We start from the raw sequence: 27,889 nt of genomic DNA, 5'->3' as shown, positions 1-27,889 counted from the left end.
TGGTGCACCAATATAATGCTTTTACAGTAGTACCAGTAAAATAAAACACGATTATAGCTCAGGAAAATTCCCACATCAACGTGCATCTCTAGCAGGCTTGTAAATTAACTTGTCAAAAAGCTCCAAGAGATCGAGTCTTGGGAAAACTTAAAACTATAACAATCAGCAATGCTGGTGTGTTTCTCTTTTTTATCTAATCCTAATTCTTTCAAGATTCAAGCCAAAAAAAAAAAAAAAAAAAAAAAAAAAAAAACCATTAGTTCAACATCAAGCCTGAAATACAGGCAGAGCACACCTTTGACATTTGGGTCCTAAATTTGAAACCAGGTAAAATTCTGCTCCTTCCTAATTTGAGAAGATGAACTCCTCCTCAAAGAGCCCCAGTCTGGGAACTCTCTGGTTATATTCACATTTTTTGAAAAATCCCTTCACCCAGGATTTTTCTCCTGGGAAGCTGGGAAGCCTCAGAGAAAAATGAAAACAATAATTATCTCATTTGCTTCTCCTGTGTTTTGCTCATGTGGAATGTGTTTGAAGATTGTTTCTCCACAGGTGATTGTTTCATTGGTTTCTGGTGTGAATGTTTTCATTCATTGGTCAATCAGGGCCAAGCTGTGTCAGGACTCTGGAGAGAGTCACGAGTTTTCATTATTTTGTTTTCACCTTTCTGTAAATATGCTTTCTGTATTCTTTAGTATAGTTTAGTATAGCATTCTTTAATATAATATCGTTTCATAAAATATTAAATTAGCCTTCTGAGGACATGGAGTCAAATTCATCATTCCTTCCATCATCTGGGAGAAACACAAATACAATACTGTGGGCTCAGATAATGACTCAGTGGCACAGGCATGAAGAGCTGAAATGCATGTGAGAAACTGAGACCTTGTTTCAACTTCAACTTACTCCTTTCCAACTTCTATCTGCTTTTATAACATATAGAGGGGCAAAAAGAGAGACACTACAATTAGGCAAAAACTGAATGAGATACTCTCTGGTCTAAATCCATTTTTATTCCATCCAGGGGAAACCATCTTTATTACAAAACTGCTGCAAAACCTTAACAACAGCAGTGCAACCTCACACCTTGCTGCTTGGTGCCCTCAATTTATCTTTCTAATGCCTGGGGGGAGGAGTGGAATGCACCACACTGAGATGACTTTGGTGTATTCCAGAGCTGAGAAATCTCCCTCAAAAATTCTCTGCCATCTCACTCTTCTGTTCAGCTGTGCATGTGCTCTTCAAATGCTGGATGTTCTAGGAGGAGAAGTGATGACCCCTGGGTTACTGGACAGCTGGAGACAGCAGATTACACTCATCCCTTTGATTCCCTGCTGGAAACATTTCACATTCAACACAGGCCAGAAGCAATTTAACCCCAGACAACTATTTTCCCAGAAAATGGCCCTTAATGCTTTTATCCACACCCTGCATACTTTTCAGTTTCATCATGCAACTGAAGACAGAAAAAAAGAAAAGTGCAGCCAACAAGCAGCAGGAATCAGCTTATCCCAGCTCCATGAAGGGACTGGGGTGGGTGCACAGCCCCAAATACACAATGGCACAGATTTCACAGGGAAAATAATAATTCCAGAGCTTTTCCCACTGTAGTTTCTAGCTCAGATGGGAGCCCAAGTCACCACTGCTGCTGGTGGCACCCAGCTTGGCTGTTCCATGCAGGGACACTGCTCCAAGCCCTCCCTGGTTGTGCCCCAGTCCCAGGGCAGCATCACACAGTGACCTCCCTGTTCTCCGCCAAAGGCACCAGGTCTGTTCTGCCTCATTTGGTTTGGCTTTGCACAGGGGAGTGCATGATCCAAAGTGTTGCACCTAAATGTAATAATCCACTTGACACTGAGGGAAAAAAAGGAATCCATGAATAAATTTTCATTACAATGTGACCCCACAGCTCGCTTACTTAATTTCTCTGTGCATTCCCTTGCCTCCTTCTCTTTGCTCCTAAACAAATTGCACTTGTTAATGGCCATAATGGGCAGGAAGAACACATAAAGTGTTTTTTCTTGCTTTTCATTATTACTATCATGGGAAGATTACTTGAATTTCAGTGCAGACTGAAGGAGATTGCTGTATGTTAACAAGCAGATATGCTTTGTGTGCAGCTACAGGTGAAGTTTTAATTATCTTTGTGTGCAATATTTCACAGTCCCTCTTATGTCAGCCTGTCATTTCAGATGTGTCTGGTGAGGAATGATTGTGATAAAGTCTAACTTCATGTGTGAGGAGTCTGTCAGAGTCATGGCCACCACCCTGACCTCAGGCTTTTGAAAATCAAGGCAGACAAGAGATGAAATCCAAGACCCCAATACACATTTTGGTTACTATCACCGTGATATTTTATGAAAAATCTCTTTGCCAGGATTTCTTCTCCTGGGAAGATGAGAAGCCTCAGCTTCTCCCTGTTTTGCTGCTTGAGAATGTGGTCTGGAGATTGTTTATCCAAACATGTGAATTGTTTTTAATTAATGGCCAATCACAGCCAGCTGTGTTGGACTCTCTGAGTTAGTTACAGGTTTTGATTATTTTTTTCTAGCCTTCTGTCTGTATCCTTTCTCTTTCTTTAGTAATATAATAATATAATATAATATAATATAATATAATATAATATAATATAATATAATATAATATAATATAATATAATATAATATAATATAATATAATATAATATAATATAACATAACATAACATAACATAACATAACATAACATAACATAACATAACATAACATAACATAACATAAAATAATAAATCAGCCTTCTGAGAACTTGGAGTCAAATTCTCATCTCTCACTTTGTCCTGGGGACCCTCACAACCCAACAGGTTATCAGTGCATTATTTCTGGTTTTGGAGCAGTCACAAGAGGGCACTCTGCTACAGAGCCAATGGGAACACTTTCAACACTTTCAAAGAACCATTAATAATAATTAGTTTGGCGCTGGGCAGGAGACTGGTGTGCTGAGTGAGATGGCACTGAGGGAAGGAAATGGCACCTGGGTGAGAACAGTCTTCCTGCACCCAGCTGCAAGGGAGACACTAATGGAGAAACACTTTGCAATTATTGATAAAATCCCACTGTTTTTAAACCAACTGATGATGGAATGAAAAAAAAAATCATGTCAGCTAAGCAGGGTGGTGAGGCAATAGGAGAGGCTGCCCAGAGGAGCCGTGGTTGCCCCATCCCTGGAAGTGTTAAAGGGTGGGTCGGATGGAGCTCTGAGGAACGTGGTTTAGTGAATATGTCCTTGCCCATGGCAGGGGGTTGGAAATGGATGATCTTTCATTTCCCCTCCCACCCAAACCATTCTATGATTCCATGATGAGTGAGGAGCTTTTCCTTAGCATGGCACATTGGTTTGGTTTGCCTGCAGTTGCTGGGTCAGCTCTTACACAGAGTCCTCACCAAACCCCAGAAAAGATTCCTGAATTCCTTATTTCACTTCTTGCTCCTTTTCCTCTCTCTACCATGGAACCAACATCATCCACCTGTTACTGCCTTTGTTCTATTGGTTTTGAAGCACCAGCAGTTCTAAGAAGAGATCTGTGCTGATGCTGGTGCAGGACCAAAAGGGTTGATATGAACATCTGGTTCAAGTGCAATGGATGAAAAATAGTTATACCAAAAAAAAAATGATTGCTCCTTCCTTCCAATTCTCATGAACCTTCCGTCCAAAATTACCTTCTCAATGGGTTAAGAACTTTCAGCAGAGGAGATTAAATCCAATGAATGCCCTTATTCCATGAAAAGAGCATCACTTCTTCATATTTTTTCCTTATTTTCTATCCTTACATAACTTCATAATAACTCGGGGCAATTCTTTTTATTGTGCATTTCCATGCTTCTGTCATGCTCCTAATCTTTCTCTGGACCACTTCTATTCCCATTACAATCTATCTCTTTTGGAGGGAGCAACCCAAGCTCACTCCAGTGATCAAGGTGATATCCCTTAAACTGGATAAAAAAAGGCTGTTCTCAGTATTTTTCTCTCCTGAGTATAGCTCAATATTGTTTCTCCTAGAAAAGTTGATTGCAACAGAAAATTGATTACGCTCTCAGTTTCCTGCCCTGGAAGAAGGAAAACAAATAGAAACTATGGAATTCTAATAATCCCTCTCCTGTTTTCTTATTCAAAGCCTTCTGGCTTGATAGTTTAGCTATATTATCCATTCTGTGCCAATTAGGGAAAAAAATCAGAAATATTATAATTATTGGTGTTTATTTTTTAAAATATCTTGCTTTGTGAGGCATTAACATTAGAAAATCCTTAACAAACATGCTTTTATGTTAAAGGTTAATTTCGTGTAAGGCCATTAAGGCCATATGTTGTGCCTGCTGCTGTGTTTGGTATCAGCTTCAAGGCAAAAGGTAATAGCAAAATCTTAGAAATGCTGCCCCTGAAACTGATACCTGGAAGAAGGAAACTATGGAATATATGGAGAACATATATCTATAGATATAGATATATAGATATATAGACATATAGATATGTCTGTGTGTGCATATGTATATGGATATACATCTAAATTTATATATATGTATATACAATATTTGCTTTGTATATACATGTATATATGTATATATATACATATAGATATATATATGTATTCTTGGGCATATATATACATATATGCATATATTTACATATATATACATATATATATACATATATATACCTATATATATGTATATATACATACATAAATAATATATAAAAATACATAAATAACATGCTTTTATGATAAAGGTTAATTTGGTTTGAGGCCATTTCTTATGCCTGCTGCTGTATTTGGTATCAGCTTCAAGGTAAAAGGTAACAGCAAACTCTTACAAATGCTGCCCCTGAAACTGACACCTGGAAGAAGGAAAATATGGAATACATGGAGAATACATATATATATATGTGTAGATATATATATGTATATATATATGTGTGTGTATATATATATATGTATATATGTATATATATATATGCATATATATATTTGCTTTGTATATACATGCATATTTGTGTATATATACACACATATAGATGTGTATATATACATAAATACATATATACAAATGTATTCTTGGGAATATATGTACATATATATACATATATACATGTATATATGCATACACACACACACATATACATACATACATACACACATATATTCTCTTGGCCATGTTTTAAAGAAGTGTTTTAAGATTTTTTTTACATCACTGTTCACAGCCTACTTTTCCTGGGAAGGAGAACAAGGAAAGACAAGATACCTGCACATTATTAATAAGCATTTTGACTTATATATGAGTATTCCAAGCAGTTTGTCTTGTAAAAATGAGTCAGTCCATGAGCTGAGGCAGCAGCAGCCAGTGGAAACTGCTGCCCATGGCCCAGCACATGTGCATTAACCCCTCTGAGGGGCAACGGGCCAGCCCAGCCCCTGGCCCCACTCCCTGCTGGTGCTGCCAGGGGCTGAGCATCCAGAGCCAGCTGCAGGAGCAGGCCTGGCCGTGGGCTGCTGTCCTCCAGGAAATGGGAAAATTGACTGCTGAGCACAGAATAAGTGTTTATTAGCTTGGTGACAAATTAGAGTATTGGGAAAAATTTCTGGACGCTGTCTGGGGAGAATCAGTGGATTTTAGGTGTTTGTTCAAGTCTTGATGGTTCTTTTCAGTCTGCCCGAAGGCGCCACGTTGCTTGGCAAGGCCAAGACTTCCAGCCAGACCCTGGAATGGTTTACTCTGCATACATGACCACATGGAACATAACTGCAATAAGAACACAATCTCTGAACTGCTGGATTCACCACTTTTCAACGTTGAGTCAATTTTTATAGAGTCAATTGCATGCCAATAAATAATGATTTATCTAATAGATCCAGACTTTTGCCCATTATGGAGCAAACACTTATGAACTGATGATTTTTTAACTTTTCTTGGTTTCAACACTGCCTTCTTACGGGACTTTGTTTACACAAAATTTTTTTTACCCCTGCCATTCTGCATTCCCTGGAAAGCTAAAATGCTTTGAGGGTGATTACCCAATCTTTGTCAATTATTTTGAAACCTAAGCATTGGAAGACAGGTATAAAGCTTCAAAAGAACCTGATATTTTAAAAACATCTTTTCAAATGCTATTAAATGAATTTTTCTCCATTTACCTCCAGAAAAGTTTAACATTTGAAGGACCATTTAGAAATAATTATGATAATATCTCCGAATACTAAAAATGTTTTTATTCATTACATTTATTTTTTGAATCAAAGTAGAGTATTTTTGTGTGCTGCCTTCCCCAGAGGCTGGGACTTTGTCAAGTAGCAAAAGGAAAACAAACCCAGCAGACCCAGTGCAGATTTCACATGAAACTATGAAGCTCTGCTGGGGACCTGGATCACATGATTTTATGACTTCATGATTACTTGGTGTGGCATGATTTGGTACCGGAACCTAAAGATTTTAACACACAGCAAAATAATCTGGCTTTGCTTTAAGGTCAAACAAATTACACTGCATGCATACGTTTGTCTTCAAGTGTCACGAAACTCAAAATAATTTGAACATTTTGAGAAGTTAACTCAGACACTTCTGTGCACCCCTTGTGTGTAATTCCCACCCCATCTTCTCCAAAATTACACATTTGAGGTGGAAAACATTTTTGCAAAGTCCTGATCTAAGACTGACCAAGCAAAGCAAATAGAAACAAGCTCCCAAGAACCCTTCCTCTTGCAATAGGTGTTAGGTCAGTGAAACTCATCAATGGGAGAAATGCTGGATGCAAGAGGCTCTGGAGGGTGCTTGGAAAGTGTCTCAGAAGAGAAAAATATTTTTGGCAAATAAACAGAAAATATACAAGAGGAACTGAGGATTCTGAGCTAAAAAGTGAGTGAAGTTCATTTCCCTCTTACTTATTCTTGTGCACACACATTTTGCCTCCCATGGAAACAGGATTTTGGGCTGGGCAAACCTTTGGTCTCCTGTGCTCTTAATTGAATTTCCACTGATGTGAGGTTTTAAAGTATAATTACATTCCCTTGATCAATGATAATTATCTCATTATACATTTCTTTTAATGAATTATATAAGTCTGGGACTATTTCTTGTTTAAAAAAAGTGTTTTTCTTACATTGAACATCTTAATCCAGTCAGGAGATCCAAGATCACTGGGGACTTTTTCTTAGATAAGTAAATCTTTGCCTGCTACATTTTCAGTTACAAGACTTGATATGAAATTTAATCACCAGAAATACAGTATTTCCTGTCTTCAAATTATTTAATTATGGTATCACAGCATATATTTATTTAATGTTCATTAATAGGAACAAGTAGAATACACACTGCTTTAATTAATAATTGGTAAGCATTCAGTGTTCAACAAGTGTCCAAGAGCAGTGGAGCAAGCTCTGGGAAAGCTACTGAGTCAGGAAAATGTTCTTTGCACCAAGTAAAAATCTCCAAGAAGCAATCAAAGTTGGGCAGGGAAGCATGAAATACAGAAAATTGCCTTGATTAAAATATTCTAAAAAAAAAGTTTTAAAAAGAAAGCAAATTGCATCCTAGAAAACAAAAAGCTCCCAGGTATGGACTGTGTCAAAAGACAAACATTTCTGGAGATCACTACTGAAGTATCAGCAGTGTGTTGTAATTTGGATCAATGGCTTAAGAAGAGGCCTGAAAGCCCCAAATTCTCCTTTCTCCATTGCCCTTTGCAGTCCTCACTTGAATGTGCTTTTTGCTCAGCACATCCTGCAATTATGCACCTCATTTGTTCCATCTGTGCTTTCCTGGGTGCTTATCTCTTAAGTAGTAGCCATGATATTTTCTGAAAAATCCTTTTCTTTAGGATTTTTCCTCCTGAGAAGCTGGGAGGCCTCAGGAACAAAATGTAAACAATGGTTATCTGCTGCTGTGGAATGCAACAGGTGGGTCTGTGATTGGTCTCATATGGTTGTTTCTAATTAATGGCCAATCACAGTCAGCTGGCTCACTCTCTCTGTCCAAGACACAAGCTTTTGTTATCATTCTTTCCTTTTCTATTCTTAGCTAGCCTTCTGATGAAATCCTTTCTTCTATTCTTTTAGTATAGTTTTAATATAATACATATCATAAAATAATAAATCAAGCTTTCTGAAACATGGAGTCAGATCCTCGTTTCTTCCCTCATCCTCAGACCCCTGTGAACACTGTCACACTTAAGTGCCTCTTTCCTAAAATGTTTCCATCCTTAAATCCGCCTGACTGTTAAGAAAACCTTCAACAAGTCCGTGTAAACCCTCTTTCTTGACCTTCTTTTCCTACAGTTCAAAACTGAGTCTCCTTTCCATCTACCCACATCTTCTAAGCAGAGCTGGATCCAAGCAAAATAAAATTTCTTCCTCTCTCCAGAAGCAATCCTCCTCATGGTGAAACACTGTCAAGCTCCTGGGGAAGGGAGACCACCACCCTCTGCTGTGCCCTGCTTGCCCCATCACCCAGGAGCAGAGCACAGCTCCTGTTCCTCTCCCTCCCCTTGCCTGTGCTGCATTCCTCTGAAAAGTCAAAGGAAAAAAATCAGCAACTTTATTTTAGTCCAAATTCAGCCAACAGGAAGGCAATTATTGCAATTATGGCCATCCTTTTTAAGGCTTAGCACAGACAATTTTTGTCCCTGCAGTGTCCCCTTGCCCAAGGGCTGGGGACAGCTGGGAGCTCACCCTTACCTGGTTCACAGGTGTCAGCTGGGGAAGGGCATCTCTTCACTCTTCTTGTATCTATTCACATGGATTTTATAACTAACACCCACTGAGAGAACACCAAATCCCTCTCCCAGTTAAACTCCTGAAAAACCAGTGCCTTTCCTTTGGCTCTCAGAGCAGCAGCATTTTGATTTCAAGCCACTTTTAACAGGATGAAAAAAAACCTGATCCTTTTCCCTTTTCCTGACTGGATTTAAACTGTTCAGCACACAGGCAGGACTGTGCATGTGGTTCTGTGTCTGTGGTTCAGTGACATCTCTGTTGTGAGCCACATTCTTCAAAGTCCCCCACAGATGCTACTGCTCCCTGTGGCAGTGTTTCCTTCCCACTTCCATCCCTGCTGTTCTCCTTTTTTTGTTTTTGTTTTTTGGTTTTTTTTTTTTTTTTTTTTTATTTTTTTTTTAATCAAAAGGCTCCCCACTGTGAATCCAGTGTCATTGCAGTACCTGCCTGGCTGGCAGGTGAAAGGACCCAGCACTGAATTTATCAGCTTTGCATTCACCACCAGGAAATGGGCCTAGAAATGCTGCAGTGCACCTTAGAGCAACACACAGCTGATGGGGAGGAGCAAAGAGGGCAGCTTCAACATAATTCCCAGGGACTTCTATCTCAAATATACAGAGAAATTTAACACACAAAGGAGCCCAAATTGTTCTAGTTTTCACACACCTTTTACAACTTCAAATTATTCCCTGAAGCTGCTTCTTGCTGGCAGACACAGTCACGACAGGAGGCATTGCCTTGCTTCTGAGCTACTTTGAGGAAAAGCACTAATTTTAGTGGAGTAGGGCTTGAAATGGAAATGGGGAATCTGTTTTTGTTAATGGCTATAGAAAGTCTACAAAAACCTGCTGGTCCAACTTGTGAGAGTGGGATGTTGGCTGTTAGGGGGAAGTTTATTTTTCCTCTTTGCTTTTTAAAAAAATTGGTGGGAACAGAATTAGGCAGTTATGGGCAGTAGGTGTTAACAGAACCTAGACAGGAAGAAACAAAGTCCAAGGAATTCTCCTGCCTCCTCCAGTCATCTTTGATTCATTAAATGCTCTCTTTGATACTGCCAGAGCATCTGAATGTATTTTCCAGCTCTTCATCATAGGCCACTAAGCCGCTTCTCGGCAGTACCTATTTCCAGACTCATTTTCACTCTTCACACAACTCCAGCTCCTGCTCCAACTGGGACACCCCCAGGATCCTTCCTGCTTGCCTGGGCTTCTCCCCTGAGTCACTGTGCAGCACCACACTCTCCATACATACCCTCCTCATCACTCATTCCTTGCCTCTGTTCTCCCAGGTGACCTTCATGCCACCAGCCCTGTCCCTGACTCCGCACTCATCTGCAAGATGCAGAGACATAACATATGGAAAGCTATGGCACTGGATGCCTGGGGCCACTTTTTAATGCATGTGGGTTTTTAGGTGTTCTCTAACTACTCAAAAACACCACACACAAAACCCCTATTTGACCATTACTGTGTTACTTCTGCTTTTCCAGGGTGTGATGTTTTTCCCAAACATGACTTTATGCAACACATTTCTCCTTCTAAAGTCAGAAGCTGCTGTAAATGCCAAAGAATTATTTCCTCAGCCCAAAACCAGCACATGTGTCCCACCAGCACTCCAGCACTGCAGAGAAGAGTGCACTGAGGCACTGCCCAATCCTTGGCACCACACTCCTCCCCAGCTTGCTCCTGCAGGCTGTATTAATTTTTGAAAGAGCCAAATTGATTTCCCATTTCATTCTCTCTAGCAGTAATGAACAAAACAGCTACATGGCAGGAATGCTCTCCCCCATGGCCTATTATAGTCTCTTAAAATTCCATTAATTCCCAAGTTTCCTGTCTTTAGTGAACAGGTTACTGTCACTGCTGAACTCGGCAACTGCCCAGAGGCTGAAAATTTTCTCCAGTGCTTTCAGATCCCAGAGCCACAGAAATCTCAAAAAAATATGATCCAGGAGGGTATCTAAAATTAAAATTATGGTTCAAATGGTTTAACATGTTCCTCACTTCTTCCTCAATGTGGCAGTCATGACAGAGCAAGATCTCTTACCTACTCACTTCCTGTCACTTCATGAAGGCATTTAGAATAAAAATAGTGATCAACTAGCTCTGAAGTGCATGGACATTTCTACTGGCACCAATACTACCCAGAAGTTCATTTGACAAACATTCACATCTTTATAAATCATAACAGAGGGTTTCTGAAGGCCATCCCCAGCAAAACCATGCTATGTTAGACAAAAAGAGCTTTCTTAGTCCTTCCCCTGTATTTTCTTCTGGCCCACACACATTTTCCTTTAGTGTGGATATCTTTACTCTCAGCATAAAGTCATCCTTATAGGCTGTGGGGTTCTTTGTAATGGGGCCTGGAAGTTCACTAAACCTTAGATACCACAATCCAATGTGCTGTGCACCAGGTATCTTGCTTTGTGTTTCAGAAAGTATTTCAAAAACATCTCAAAAGTCAAAACACACATAAAAATACTGCAGAAAGAAGCAGCCATGAGCTTGGATATGAGGTTTCAACTGAGAGTGGAGAAAGGTTTCTTTGAACAAATAAGACCAGTAAACCCATTCATTTCAGTCTTTTTAACACACATTTAAAACACATTGAAATGAACGAGCTAATATCTCTAATTAAAAGGTGGGCAAATATTGTGGTAGAGTAACCCAGTTTTCTTTATGCCTTCACCAGATTTACACTAACAAAACCACCTGTGAGCATTTTCTACCTTAAACTCATTTAACACAAGACAGGAGCTGGGATGGCATTGGGGCTCAAGGATGGCTGCACAGGAAATTCACCTTCCTACCACAGACCCCAAATGTGCTCAAGACTGCAACGTGCAGTGCCCAAGGAAGGCAGCTTTGTCCCTTGGATGCAAAACAGAAAAAATGAGCTTTCCTTTCCTGCTGACAGCCCAGCCTTGCCAAGAGAAAGGGTCCTGCTGCCTTTACAGTTTGGACGGTCACTTGCAAGCTGTCAATCGCTCTCTGCAACTACCTGACAAAAGGTTGTAGTAAAGTGGGAGTTGGCATCTTCTCCCAAGTAACCAGTGATAGGACAAGAGGAAATGACTTTGAGTCATGCCAGATTTAGACTGCACATTAGGAAAAATTTCTTCACTGGTCAAACACTGGAACCGGCTGCTCAGGGAAGGGGTGGAATCACCATCCTTGGAGATGCTCAAACCCCACGTCAAGGTGGAGCTTAGGGACATGGTTTAATGGTGGAATTGGCAGTGCTGGGTTGATGGTTGGACTCAGACGTTTTTTCTAACCTTAATGATTCCAGGAATCTTTTTGGCCCATGGAGAAGCAACCCAGAGAAACCTGCACTCCAGCCAGCCACGCTGTATCTGCTGTATCTTCTAAGAGGGCAATTTAGGTCTAAAGAGCTGTCAAAGCAGCACCTTAGCACAAAACCTTTTTCATAGTGAAAAATATTAGCACTTACAAAGTTCTTAATATCTATGCAAAGCAACCTATAAATAATTCATTTACTCCACAGCATCTGGATCATTTGAAATGCATCAGTGCTTTTATCAATACAGTGCAATGGATTTACACTGCAGAAAAGAGGCTTGAGGGCATTTGGGCTATCTAAGTATTGTTGATCTGAGCATTATTACTAAAGGTAAACTGAAATAAATTACCTCAGTCACTACACTGTGGTTTTTTCAGCATGGTAAATAAAACCTATTAGTTCTAGGTCATTAAATTCAATATTAGGCTTTAAAAGAGCCCAGAAATTCTATGATGTTATTAGAGAAACATGCAACAGAACATATGTGCTTCAGTATTACAGATAAAATAATTACTTTGTTATATTTAGATATTTGTTATTAGTGTATTTTTCAAAGGGACTTTTGAGATAAAAGCCCAGCTGCCATTCTCAGAGGCAAGCTGGGCACACCATGCTCCTGGCTCTCACTGAGTGGCAGGCTTCCAAATAACTGAGACATTTCTGAAAATGTCATTTGAAGCCTTTTGCTAATTCACTCATTATTTCTCTACTCATAAGAATAAATATTATTTTTCCAATATTACAGGTGAAGTGAGTGGGCAGGGACCTTAGAGAGAAGGGCTTGATTTTCACATTTTTTAAGTTCCTGTGACCCTAAACATGTCATTTGCTGTCCTGTACCTCGGTGCTCCTTCCCGACTGAATATATTGTGCTGTCCTACTTTTAACTTTTATTCTTGCCATTTGGCACTCTGCAAGGATTGCCTCCCCAGGTCTGGCCAAGGAAAATGCTCTCCTAATTGAAACCTCCAGTCACTTACCTACAGCCCAGAATCCTGACAAGAGCCACTGCTAGATACAATGTCTTGCAAGATGCCTACAGCAAGGCTGGAAAAATATCCTCTAAAGAGCAAAGACTGACACGTTGCACCCAATCCATTGCAATTCTGTCAGGATATTAAAGGCTGCTCTGCTGTTTCTCAACTAAAACAGCATCCAAGTACTTTCAAAGTGGGAAAATCTATTTGCCATTTAAGTACAAAGACAGAAGATTAGCATAAGTCTCCACAAGTGGCACATACAGTTCAGTCTCCACTGGTTTCTTTTACATGATGCTCCCTCCCCACGAGGCAGGAGTGCTCCCAGGATCAGACTCACAGCTGGCAGGAATCACTGCAGCTCAAAAGGGCCACAAAACCAGAATGCACGACTCAACTTCAACCGTCTTCTCAGGTCAGGTTTAAGTAATGATTATGAATTATTGTTTATAGAAGAAACCAGAACGACCAAGCTTCTCTTCAGCGCAAAATTATAACAAATTCCTTTATCCTGTTTTTTGTTGAACATCACAGGAACACTGCACCATCCCATTGAGCTTTTCAGAAACCTGAGTTAAACTGCTGTGTCAGAGAAATTACAGGAAAAGCCCAGTAATTGCAAAGCCTAATTACAAGGTAATGTGGTGCTCATGAGCAGAACTGCTGAACAATTAGGGACCCAACTAACGAGCAGGCCACCTGTCAGCTGGGAGAGGGCTGAAGGAAGGCTGGCACAGGACACTCCTGACAGGCTCTGGAGGGGGATGTGAAAACAAGGAGATGTTCAAATACTGCATTTAAGATACACAGTGCGAAAAAAAGGCACTGATTGGAGCTCATATGCTTGTTAAGTGTGTGGGCAATATAATTGTAATTGTACAGGAAAGGGAAGTTCAGTGCAGCATGTGAGACATGGAGGGATGAGAACAGTGCAGGAGGGGTGGGATGAATGGGACTGGAACAGGAGCACAGCTCAGATGGACTGCTGAATAGGGGGGTGCCAATTAATCACCAGCAGAACCCCAAATTTCCTGTACTTCACTGCTTTACACCTACTGTGGTATAACACAAATGCTGCGCTGTCCTGAAAAACGAAACCTTCATAGTAAAGTCAGCTTTTAGTCACACTACAGGGAAAACCTAACCAACAGCAGTCCCTGGAAGTGGATCTAGAAATAAACTCTAGAGCAGTCTATTCTAGTCACAGAATCACAGAATAACCTGGGTTAGAAGAGATCTAAAGATCATCCAGTTCCAGTCCCCTGCCATGGTCATGGACACCTTCCACTATCCCAGGTTGCTCCAAGCCCCATGCAGCCTGGCCTTGAACACTTCCAGGGATGGGATATTCACAGCTTCTCTGGGCAACCTGTGCCAGGGCCTCACCAGCCTCCCAGGAAAGAATTTATTCTCAATATCTTGTCTAAACCTGCTCTCAGTCAGTTTGAAGGCATTCCCCCTTGGCCTGTCACTATGTGCTCTATGAATGCGTCGCTCCACTCTGGATCACTCTGAACAGAGCCAAAGACAACAGAGGTCAGGACAGTAGAAGACAGATGCTAATTAAACAAATTATTCTTTCCTCTCCCTAAAAGAAGTGCAGGGAAATTCAAACTGAAATTTGAAATTACAGCAGCATCACAAAAATTGTAAAATGTTCAAATTTACAAAATTTTACAACTTTGTCACTCCTCACTTGGTGCAAGTAAATTTAATTGCAGTTCCAATTAAAAAAAATGCAAATATGCCCACAAATGAGCCACAAGTTGTGATTGGAAGCTGAGACAAAGCCTGTAATCTTTACACTGAAAGTGCATTTATGTCAGCTTTCAGACTGGTTCTTTTCTTTTGTCCTAGGTCCTTTAAAATCAATAGAATAGAATGACACAAAGCTATTGATTAGAAATATGTTATTTTTCCACATGCCTGCTGAGAATCAAGAAAACACTGAAACATGAGCTCAACGCATCAATTTTGTGGAACTTTCAGCATATTTTTAAGTGCAACCCTGAATATAAATATTTTATTTATTGAAATACTTACTCTAAGACTCAATCTAGTTTAAGGAAAGATCTTCCTCATTCAGTGTTTGAATCAGCCCCTTGCTTACTGGGAAGCACACAGATATTTTACTGAATGAATTATTTTGGGATCAAATCCCTCAGATGATTCAAACACTCCTAAACATGCAACATTCTTCATCTCTGGCCACCAACCTCCTCTCTTCTGCAATGATGTAGAGAGAAAGGAAGGAAACAGAGCTTTGATGAGCCAGGAGGACTGAATTGTGCAGAGCTCTGGATGACTGTGATATTTTCCTGTATGATTAAAAGGAGAGGAAGGGGAAGGACACACAACAGCTACCCATTTATTTTATATTTATATAATTCAGTTTTAACTGTGTTGATCCCCACAAAGCATCAGTTAGGTCTGTAAGCAGTCATCCAATTTTAATATGCTATTTTCAAATATGCATTTTTTTTTCTTTTGCTGGGGCATTCCAGCAATCTTGTTACACTAAGTTAATTAGTTTGGCTTTGGCATTTTTGGAGTCTTTCATTTGCATACTGAAAAATAAGAGGCCAATAACAACATGTGCTTAGGAATCTGGCTACTGGTCTTTCATCTTAATCACAATTTCACCCCTTAGCCAGGTAGAGAAAGATTATGAAAAATCCAACTTTAGTACAGAAAAGCAACTAATGTTGTAAAATGGCTCTGGGTCCTTGGATGAATGACATTGTAGATGAGCATCTTGACCTTAAATGCAAAGTCACCCTTGGGTAAATCTACAAGGTATCTATTGGCTTCATAAAATTTCTTTAGATGTATTAAAAACAGTGTCAGTGTTTGTTCTTGTCAAAATAATAGAGTAATTAATTCTAAAATTTCTGTGTATGTTTTAATAGTGTTTCTTTTTATTTTGTCTCTTATAGAAACAATATTTTAGTAATTTCAGAAGCAAGACATCACTGGAGTAATTAGGGTACATGAGAAGGCAGAGGTGGATTTTAAAACACTCAAAATCAGAACCTTAATCTTCATAAAAGTTTATATGACTTTAGTATTTGACCATAATTGAAAAAGCAAAGGAAATGCTGATTTTTCACAGCAGACTGCAGTTGTAGAAAACAAGCCTGATGTCCACATAAAGTGATACTCATCAGTGGGGGATATTATACCAGCTCTATAGCAATACTTCATTCTCTGTTCTTGTAAAAGTTTAGTTATTCTCTGCATTATGTTCTATTTGCTATAATCTAGCAAATAAAGAAAATAGCAGTCAAGGTCTCAGTAAAACACCTTTTCCTTCATTAGGGCCATCAGGATACCTGTGCTGAAAGGAAAAGGATTCTGGACAAAAACCCCTGAACTACAATGCAGCTCATATTTCCATTATCACCATTCCTAGAAAGTGGTTGTGGGGAGCTCCATTCCCATGGAGAACACAGCCTGGAAAAGAGCTCCTGCACTCTGCAGGTGTGTTTGTGAAGGTGTTTATTGTCTGCAACAGCTTTCCCTCTGCTTGAGTGGGTGGCAGAACCTGCAGCTGGGGAATGTGTTCATTCAGCACTACCCTTTAACACTCTCCCTTCTCATTGCAGGAATTAAAATTGTTCCCAATGGCCACAGCAGAAAAGGAAAGCTAAACAGAGGAAGGATTTGATCCAGTTCCCCATTAAATTCAAAAGAAAAGCTAATAACTTCCATGATAATAAGAGCTGGACTGGAAATCACATGAGCAGCACAGCACAAATCATTTTATTCTCAACAAAGCTTGTTCTGACTGCAGCAATTTCCAGGGAGAGCTGGAATCTACATCCCCCAAAGTAGCTCCACTCCAGCAAATCCAACATGCATTAATTCAAGTATTATTTGGTTTTCCCCTGACTGGAAAATGTAAGGCAGCAGAGGATAAAAAGAGCACATGGCTTGTGTGCAAGCCCCAGCCCAGTTGCTGCTGGAGCACTGTTTGCCTCTTGTTTAGCATTGCTTCTCCTCCCTGCCAGGAAAAAAACATATTTGATGAGAGAATATAAACCTCCAGTTTTGTTTATGGTAAAATAATCACTGATGGTGCCCCAACCACTTCTTCCAACCATGTGTCACATCACTTACTGAGTTTTGGATGGTCTTGGAGAAAAAGGCTGTTGTTTTCCATACATATCTATGAGCTCACTGGGCAGTCCTAGATAAAAAGTTAGAATTGTGGTGTTTGCATGTTTAACAGGAGGAAAAGTGGAATAAGAATTTGAAGGTTGAGATGGGAATTTGGGAAATTTGAATTCTGGGCAAACAGCTCTCACTGCTGGAGCTGGGAGTTGGACGAGATGATCTCAAGAGGGCCCTTCCAACCCCAACCAGCCCTTGATCCTGTAATTTCAGGGACAGCACAAAGAACTGGAGGAACTATGAAATACATTAAAAAAACCAATGGTCAGGGAGTAAGGAAACAAAGCAAAGATGCTACAAAGTGCTCAAAACTCACCAGTTATCCATTTAGCCTCTGGGTCATGAATCTTAAAGTCATCACTGAAGAGATCTTCCACTGTTATCTTCTTCTTCTGAGACAAGCTGTTATCTTCCACTGGAAAACATTCAGTAATAAACTACCATTAATTCAGGTTTGAAATGCATCTGAAAGTACAGAAACTGTGAATAGTGACATATCTCATTTGGATCCAGTCCACATTGAGCTTTGTGTCACACACAAATCCCTTCCCACTGTCAGTGGTATTAAAGGAGCACCCAATGGCTCATTAACAGAACCCTCCTTGCTATGTATGCCTGGTCTTAACAGTTACAAAAAGACCAAGAAATTGTCTAAACCACACATTTTCAGACATAACATGATCAAAAAAGAATCTAAATTATGCAAACCCACCTATAGGTGTCATAGTGATATATAAAGCTTATTATTTGATGGCTAAACCCTAAAATATTTCTGAAATTATGAGCTACAATTAAAAAAGTATTTAAAATGGCCCATTTTTTATAGCTTATATTTTTATTTCCTTAATTTTTTTTAACATAAAGCCATAGTTGGAAAGGTGTTTAAACTTATACGGGCTCATACAGATTACTTCAGAAATTCACAAAAGATATTCCATGAGAATCAAATATTTGGTTTCAGAAATATTTTTGAAAAGTCTATGAGACATAACCCTTAATCTTTAGGTGTTGCATAGCTTGCCCACACTGATTTTAATTTTTAGTGAAAGAATATACAGTTTCATTTGTAAACATGGAAATATCAAAGCTGAAAGTTTTAGAGAAAAACCAACAAATTTGAAAACCCAACAATTTTGATTAATATGTTTCCTCTTTCCTTTTCTCCCATCAACTCTAATATTTTTTGTTTTGACAAGCAGTCACTCTCTATGAATAATTTGTTGTCAACATTCAATGTTTTGCTGAAATAATATTTTCATGGAAACCTTTCAGTCAGCTGTAAATACATTTGCTCTTTTAAAGAAAAGAGGAGGCCACATTCTGAATATTTCCACTGCCGGAATGTGTTTCAGCATCTTTCCTCATGACAGTATCCTCATGCCTGAGGTTTATTGGCAGCCTTAGATATCTTTAATATTGTTTAGTGCTAAACTTACACTGAACACTTATGATTAGAGAAGTGGCAGCAAACCCTGAAGGCACTTATTTGTGGAAAAAAAAAATCTTCTTTGCTGTACTAAATTGAAGCCCCTGAGCTACCTGAGATGACATAAAAATACCTGTGAACAGTGTTTTGTTCCACTAAAAGGTGTTTCAGAACAAACTTTCACTTTTACCAAATTAAATTATATTCTTCAGTGTTCATATTTTTCCTTAGTCTGGCTGAGACGTCAACCACACTGTTCACGGTGGCTTCCAAATTCCAGAACCCATTCACACAACTCCTCAGCCAAATCCCTCTGCGTGACAGCATTATGCCAAGTTATTCTGCAACATTTTATTTATTAAAATGGAAAATATAGGTGACAAGGAACCCAGGAAATTATTCCAATTAACTTCACTGTGGTGAGAGTGCCCAGAACTGGGGACCAAACACATCCTTAGGTTTGTGCCTGTCCAGGAGATGCTTCCCAAATGCCCTCTGGAGGAACACTGGAGGACACAAGGACTGGCACAATCAAACCTCTGTGCTGGAGATTTGGGAAGAAGCAGGGTGGGAAGCCCTTCCTATTCCTCCTTTTTGTGCAGGATGGGGACAGCCAGTTTGGGAGCTGCACCATCTCTGTTCCTCCAGAGCACTCAGCTCCTCATGAGGAGAGAGGCAGCACCTGGACCTTGCACTTCAGGAGCCTCTCTAAGGGATGTGGTGAAATCCCCTTCCTGTCCCCTGCCTTGGGCTGCAAGAGATGCAAGAAGTCCTCTACTGGACCATAGGCTACATTCACCTCAGCCACAGAGCTGGGGAGAAAACAAATAAACTAAATAATACATCCATCCATGAATTTCAGTAATAAATAAAAAAAAAGAGATTTACTGGCCTCTCCTCTAACAGACAGGTAGGTCAGAGGGCTTACTAAGCACATCTGCCCCATTCCTCTGGCCCTAATGGAGACATTTATGGAGGAATAAATGCAGTTGTGGGATCTCAGGCACCTCACTCTGTCCAGATTCTGTGCGCCTCAGGGTGTGCCAACCAGCTGATGGAGAGGTTGTGCTCTCCACACCCAGCTGCAGGGACGTGGAGGCCTCTTTGGGCTTTTGGAAGGACAGGACTAAGCATGTGGCACTGTTTTTGTTTTACATTCACATCCCCCAGCCCAGCAGATCCAGATGGCAGCCCTGCAAGTGGCACAGGGACTTGAGAGCTCAGTGCCAAGTCACAAACCCAGCATCCAAACTCCACAGCTACAGGCTGAGAGAACCAAGCAGAAACCGTGTCCATATTGGTTTGGATTCAATGTTAGAGGCGTGACAGGAGCCCTGTGTTTGGGTTCGTCTGCCTGCTGTTGGTTTCCATGTTGGTTTCCATATTGGTTTGGATTCAATATTAGAGGCATGGCAGGAGCCCTGTGTTTGGGTTCATCTGCCTGATCTTCCTCCGTGCACCCAAACAAACCAGGATGAAAGTTTTGATCCTTGCACCCTCGGCAAGGATTCAGCCCAAGCCTGGGCTGAACTGTCAACCCACAGCTCTCCAGAACAAAGATCCTCCACAAATCCAGAAAACCCCAACAAAAAGGAGCAAGGAGCTGACCTCACTGCCTGTTTTTTTTATTCTCTTTCAAGCTTTTTCCTCATCTCCAGCCACACTCAGAGGCTTCATGATAGGTCAGAAGGCTGCAGCCACCTTTGGGTGCCCACCTTTCCTTCCATCACCCCGGTGCTCAGCCACAGGCTGGTGTTGGGTTCTCTCCTCACACACCTCCTGGGCTGTTGTGCATTGCATGAGAGGGACAGTGCCTCCATCCCTCTGTGGCCAGCACACCAGGAGCTCCATCCCCACCTCAGCATACCTGCTTGATGCCTGGGCGGACCCAAGCTCTCTTTTCCCCTAGATGGCCTCTCTGTACCCAAAAGGCAGTGGCCAGATGTCATTGCAGGCCCCCAGCTGGGTAATAATTAGCATTGACTCCATCATTCCAGAAGGCTGATCCATCACTTTATTACACTATACTTATTAAGAAACCCCTCACCCTTACAGACAGTCATGATACAAGTGGAACCAATTGGTCCTTGAATCCAAACACCATCACCACTGGCTAATTCAGAAACCACCCTTTGGTAAATAAATCTCCATAACACTTCCCACAAGTTCACAACAACAGGTGCAGCAAGTGAAGACAAGAATTGTTTATCATTCTTTTCTCTGACGTTCTCACAGCCTTTCCCAGGATGATGCCTGAGGAAGTTGTGCATTTCTCTCTGTGGCCAGAGAGCTGCAGCCACACCAGACAAGGCAAACAGACAATCTTTCTCCCCTCTGAAAAACCCCACCTGTTTGTACTGGTGTAAAATACGCATTTATATATAACTATGGTTAAAAAATTGCTCTCCTGCACAGCTGGTCAAAGGATAATGCCTTGCTCTGAGTATCACAAGAGCTAAAAAGCCTTCTAGGTAATGCCTTTGACTGTCAGACAGAATGTTGTGAATTAATGCTATGCAATGACTAGCTCAGTAACACTTCTGAGAAATAGTTCTTATGGATTTTTCAAAAATTTTAATATGGATTAGGGTGTAATTTTTATTTTTTTTTCAGTTAAAAGGTCAGATTTGAAAGGAGCAAATGTGATATATATCTCCAGAAAGCATTAAATATCAGGAACAGATGTATGAGAAATCAGCCTCTTCCTAAGCACAATGTCTAATGGAATTTGGGAAGGCCCTATTTTACTCAAAATTTCTGTAGGACTGGGTCTTTTTTTCAGCTTTTCTCTGTGTGTGTGTGTGCATGGGCAGACTTCTGGAAAGTTCTACACGTTCTATATCTTTATATAAATACACAAACAATGGAATGGGACCTGCACGGGTGCCACATGCTGTCACAAGTGAGGAGCTGCCAGTTAGGAAAGCCTGAGGACAGCACTGTCATCATTTGTATAAATGGTTTAACATTTTTCAAAGGTGGGTGAAAGGACTCGCACACCGTGAAATTGGAGAAGTTCAGCCCAGGCAATGGTGTATGTGTGTTGTTCTATAGTTTAATTAAGTGTAAACTTCCACCTTTTATATAGATATAATTATAGTGTAATTAAATGTAAACTTCCACCACTTTGGATCCATAATAAAAACAGAAGCAGTACTGAGCTAAGAGTTTTTGTATGTGCATGTAGGACACAATTCTTAAATATCAACAGGGAGAAAAATCCAACCCAAGCTCAGCTTACCAGCACATCAGGTAATTAGAAATCTCAAGAAATGTGAATGGAAATTTCAGCAGAGAAAATTACTTTATATATTCCTCAGTTTAAAGCACAGAGAGCCTCTCAACACTGTTATCTGGAGGTGTTGCTGGGTACATAATAAAAATTGTATGATTTATATGTGTGCATGTGTGTGCACACACACCCCAAAGGGAGAATGTCTTTGTGCATGCATATAAAAATATATAAAAAATACACTTATGATTTTTTTTTTTATAACTTAATGTGAATAGTTAAAGAAGGAGAAGAAGAAGGAGGCCCCTGGAAGCTACAGGCCTGTTAGTGACATTTCAGTGCCTGGAAAAGTTATGGAGAAGATTATTCTGGTAGGTATTGAAAAACACCTAAAAGAGAAATCAGTCTTTGGTCACAGCCAGCAAAGACTCATGAGGGCAGAGTCCTGCTCATCAAACCTGATTTCATATCATGACAGGGATTGATCAAGGGATTCCCACATTGCTGATTAAAGGAAGCCAGTGGATTTAAGGATTTTGGATTTTGGTGGAAGTGACACCCATGGTCCCACCCAGGCAGTGCTTTAGCTTCAAGAGGACTTGTTGAGGCTCATGGGTATGGACTGTGTAATCAAGGCTTTCCTGTACATCTTTGAAAAGTCTGTGCTTCTGTAAAACTGCAGGCAACATTTGCATACCTAACAAGTTGTGCCTGATGTGAGTGTAGGCCACACACCACACCCCAAAATATCTCAGGGATGAACAGCACTGTCCAAAGATGTTGAATCTGAGCAACAACAAAATTATTTTAATAAATGATCTTTAATGAAGTTTTACCTTAATTAATTTAATCACATAATTACGCTGGTATGACCACATGGAACTTAAATTTGCATTGAAAACTTCAGGATAACACGAAATAAACTGAATATGGCATGACAATAAATAACTGAAAAAATAATGCACTGATTGCTTCACTCATTTTCAAATTAACTCAATGCACTCCTGTATTTCTTGGTTTGTCCCTATCTCCAGTTCCTCACACAGCAGGACTGTGGAATGAGAATTTTGTCAGGGAAGATGGCCTAGACCTGGACTGGACTGCAAGTGTTTTGCATGTAATGAGCTGGAAATTTTTTGCCTTACAATTTCTGTCTCGTTTTTCCACTTCCCTACCCTGTGCTCTTCCACTTCCTGAGGTTTCATTTCTCTCTTGCCTCCATTCTGCTCCTCAGCTCTGTGCTCTCTCTCTTGCTGTTCCCTGGATTCTACCACTCACATGTACTCATCCAAGGAGGAGTCCCTGTTCTTCTCCTCTACATCCCTAAGCAAGGGACCTTTGCCTCCCCCTGGGTTTTGTAGCTCCTCACCCCTTCTGACACTGAATTCTTTTTTCTGTGTCTTGTCTCTCATTTTGTTTGTCTTTTCATATTCAGTTCACAATCTTGTCAGTGCTGCAAAAGCGCTTTATTTCTACTCCCTAAGTAGGCATGGAAATTTTCAGGGCTGTATAAATGCATAGTAATCAATAATCATAATGACACCACATTAAAATTCAAGCCTACAATGTCAGCAGCTACTGTAAGAGAAGTAATTTACAGAGGTTACAGAACTTTGCTGAAACTTGGTAAGGGGATTAACTAAAAGAATTCCTTATTGGGAAGTTACTAATTATTTGCTGTGGATAAGTGCAATTTGGTATATCATTATCTGAAATTGCTTTGTAAACACTGTGGTCTGAACTAGAAATTTATCCAACTGAATGGGATGGGATTTAGGTGCCAAAGCACCTAAAGGTGGCATCTAATGGTGGCACCTAATGCCATTTCCAATGATCCAAGATATGACACTCAAGAGGCAACTACTGCTCCACATGGACATGAATTTCAGGAGTTCCTGTGCCCTCACTGACTGCCCCATGTGGGTTCCTCTCCTACCCTGCACATCTAAAATAACATTCCCCATCCATGCTAAGGCAATCAAATTCCAGGCTTGTGCCCTCAGGTCAGCAGCCCTGATTTCTGAACTGAAATGTAAAACTCTAAAACAATCTCCCTAAGAATAGCCTTGAACTCAGCATCACACTGAGATAAAGTGAGGAAGTAAGGAGAATTCCTTTGATGTCGACTTTGCAGTTAGTTTGCAATCCCTTTACTCTTGGAAGTGTAAAATTACAGAAGAAAACCAGACTGGAAGTGAGTTAAAGGTTATAAATACCTGGTGTCAGGAGTATGACAGAGGTGACAATCAGCGAGCAGATAACGAGAATAACAAGTAAGGCAATTGCAATTCCTTTCCAGTTTCTTTGAGGAGGATTACTCCCCACCAGCTCCTAGAAACATCAAAAGAAGATGAACATTTAGAAAAGGGCACTTAGACAAGGAAACAAGCACAGAATCCAGACAGCAATGTATGTCTGCAGATCTACACCCTGTGACCACGGCGGGTGACGCCCTCGAGCCAAACACAGTTCAGGCTGTTATGATTCATGGTGCCATTAATTGAATTCATCCCAAATAATTATACAGCAAATAAATGCAATGCACCCACAGGTGGCTCACAGTGGAACCCACACTCCCCATTACCTCCTGGCACATGAGCACCAGCCCCCATCCCAGCACTCATCCAAACTCACTCATCAACGCCGATTTCCTACCAGCCCTCATTAAGTCTGGGAATGAGGAGCTTTACAGTAACCTTCAAGAGACTTTCATAATAAGATGTCAGAGAAGCATACAGGAAGATAAATAATTCACAGGGGCATGCATAGAGATAAAAATCAATAAGGATATCCCCCTGGTGAACTTTCCTGCCTTCCCAGAAAACATGACATCTCCTCAGGGCATGCTGCGTGCACTCCTGGGTTGGTAGGTCTGAGGAACTGAAGACAGGCTTCTTGTCTAGCATATACATTAAATTTAATCACATCCTTAAAACTTCAGAATAAAAGCTCCATCACCACTCAGTGATTAGCTCTGACTGCACTGTGGTTGCACCATATGTTCTGCCTCTGATGTACACAGCAGCCCTGCTCTCAGGACTGAGGTTTTTATGATGTGCTGTGTTCACATTCGCAAGATCTTAAAAATTTATTCCACTTTCATGTGTTTTGCTGGATTCCTCTTAGCATTTTGCACTATATGTGGTTTCATGCACGCATTGAAGCGCCCACAGGAGCTGTATGAAATATTAGTGCACTCAGCTTTTCTGGGAGGCTGAATTCACTCAAGGGATCTGGTCACAGCCAGAACAACTCTGGATGCTCCTCCTCCTTGTGAAACTCATCTATTTCAGTTTTTTTGCCTCATTTCCTTTATTATGAGGGATGGGTTGTCTAAAATAGAACTGCTGGTACTTCTTTAAAAGACTATTTTCTTTCCATTTTAAATTTTTTATGAAAACAAAAAGCTTTCTAGTACACTCAGCTCTTCTGTTATTCAGAGTTTGCTTTACTTTTACTTCTTATACATAGCAACAAGACTGGAAGAAAGAAGTCAGGCAAACCTCACAGTTTTGTTTTCAGAATATCCTGGGAAGTATTTTTTAACCTTTCCCTAGAATTCATTTTATAGAAAAAGATAATGTCTAGAATCACTTTCTATATGTTTGGGGATCTAGCCACTACAAAAGGTATAAATCTGCAATGAAAAGCCAAGTTTGAGGCATTAAACACCTGATGCGCTCCATCATCTATTCTAATTCAGGAGAAGACATGAGGCTTCTCTTTCTTCTGGCAAAGAGGGGCAGAGGTGAGAACAGCCTCCCTTCCTTGTCTCCCCCTTGTTTGTACTTGGCTTTCTATTTGAATTGAAAAATAATTAAAAGGAATAAAATTGTAGTTGCTGTTGTTACTAGAGAAAAATTTGAAAAGTAGGTCAGGATCTTTGAGAAATGCAATTTTAGCATCGAGCAAGCAGAATAAATACTTCCATTCCTACAGATTCTTTACCCTAAACATGAATACAAATGTTAATCAATTTAGTCTTCTAACATTTTTAGGAAACTGTTACGATCTCCAATTTTCAGGTGATGCAAAAAGGTACAAAAGGCACAAGAGGCACAAAAGGCAAAAAAGGCATAAAAGTCTGTGGCTTTCCAAGGGAAGGAAATTTATAAACAAGCCAGGGAAATAATGCAGGGTTTCTCAGATAGTGGCAGAAATGTTCTTTCTTTCACATCAGGGTACAGGAGGATCTAGAGAGAAATGGGAGAACTGTGGAGAAGCAGGTGAGAAATCCAGCCAAGCCCTCAGAGTGTCTTGGGACAGAGGTAAAACAATGACAGTGTTACAGAACTGATGGCAACAGTCACAGTCCTGAAAATAATCTAACACTGTCACCACAAATGGTCAGAAGTTTTAAAATGAAGAAAAAAATTAGCTCATGGACTTGAATAACATCTACAAACCCAGATGTGGTTCAAGAGCTTAATAACACCTTGCATGAAGTGTGATTTTCCCATCCATGAGTCCCAGTGTGATAGAAATACACACACACACTTGAGTGTTCAGGAAAGCTGAACTTGCACTGAATCCATTATCAAGTCAATCCCATTAATTCTCCTGGCATTCAATCAATATTTGAGCAAAATCTCAACAAAAAAAAAAAAAGGCTGTGAATTTCTAGAGTACCAAGAGGAGGAAAACTACTCATAAGCAAAATATTGGGGTTTAATACACTGCAAAGAAATAGGAAAGCATGTTCACTTTCTTTTCAAAATTCTGTCAGGAAATTTCCCCTGGTAAAAAGCAAGGAGAGATAAATGACTTTTCAAAGAAAGACAAACAGCTTTATTCAGCACAGGTTTGCAAAGCTGCTCTTTTGTTCTCAGTCATTTGAAGTCTCTTTAGATGGAATCACTTACAGCAAAGCTGCAGACACGTCACACCATATTCATGCTGGCCACCTCAGATTATTCCTGTCTGTATTTCTGTTGGTTCCAGAGGGATGTTGCTGTGTCACTGCGACCATCTTTTACCTCCAGGGGATTACAGCTGCACCTGCCTGTGATACCCCCTGGCCTTGGCAGCAAACCCTCACCCTTCACTGGGATTCCTCAGGGGAGCCTCTGCACTTGGGACTGAAGCCAGAAACATGTTTCATTCAGCCCTGAGCAGATGCTGATTCAAGCACATAAATAATGTTCGTGAAGAGGCAGCTCAAAGGGTGCATTTCCAGCACAGAGCTCAGAGCTGGAGTTTGCCTGGTCCTGAAAGACCCAGATTGCAGATAAACATGGAGAGCTAAACTGACCAGCAAGAAGATGCCTTTGTGTTAATCCTAAAGACACCAAATCTGGGTTTCATACTGAAATCTGAGCATATGACACAAAGGGGAATAAACCGAGCACATGTGGTTTCTGCTCTGATGAAAAGAACATGAAAGAAAACATTGAAGTCGCTCACCAGCAGGAACCACCTCCTCTCTGCCTCACAGGAAGCACTAGCACATCTTCCTGACCTCTGCAAACCAGCTAAAGCCCTTCAGCCTGGTTTTCTCCTCTGCTGCTTGTTTTTCACCTCCTTCTTCCTATTACGTGAAAACTAAATTGATTTTGGATTTGGAAAGTGAACCAGATGTTTCCACATAAGCACACTTCATTGATGCTGCATATTAAAACCTGCAAATGCTATCGCTTACATATTCATTTGTGATTGAAAAACCTCACTAACCACCTGTGAAGTTGATTTTGGAGCCATTAATCTAGACATCTATGGTATTTTAAGACTCTAAAATGCAGATCCAAGGTGACATATTTTCCTGCCTGTGAAAGAATCACTGTGTTGACACGTTATGGATGAAGGCTGGATGTGCTCCAGCCCAAGATGCTGTCAACAAAATTATTCCTGGCATGTTTATTTGAAACCTGCCAAAAGCCTGCCAGCACAGTGGTCATATTACAATAATATAATGGCTTCTTAAAACAACTCATCAAGCACAACTTCTTTTTTATTTTTTTAATAACCGTATCTGTATGGCTGAAGGGCAATATAGACATCACTTATGAAGTATAGGTATTATTTAATAAAACTAATACATCCTGG

The 27,889-nt window shown here is 40.3% G+C and overlaps 1 protein-coding gene across 5 annotated transcripts in view; it reads right to left on the bottom strand.

The window, feature by feature from the left end:
• The window catches only part of DPP6 (dipeptidyl peptidase like 6), a 574,879-nt gene that overhangs the window by 155,528 nt on the left and 391,462 nt on the right, over positions 1 to 27,889 (bottom strand). For all 5 annotated transcript variants that reach the window (XM_063181571.1, XM_063181626.1, XM_063181427.1 and 2 more), the window contains exons 2-3: positions 24,064 to 24,178; positions 17,506 to 17,604 (exon numbers count right to left, since the gene is read on the bottom strand). In XM_063181571.1, coding sequence (XP_063037641.1) covers positions 17,506 to 17,604; positions 24,064 to 24,178 — 214 coding nt within the window. The remainder of the gene's footprint in view (positions 1 to 17,505; positions 17,605 to 24,063; positions 24,179 to 27,889) is intronic.

The sequence above is a fragment of the Melospiza melodia genome, chromosome 1 (genome assembly GCF_035770615.1).
Source record: "Melospiza melodia melodia isolate bMelMel2 chromosome 1, bMelMel2.pri, whole genome shotgun sequence".
Classification (NCBI taxonomy): Eukaryota; Metazoa; Chordata; class Aves; order Passeriformes; family Passerellidae; genus Melospiza; species Melospiza melodia.
This window is presented reverse-complemented; position numbering and strand designations above follow the sequence as displayed.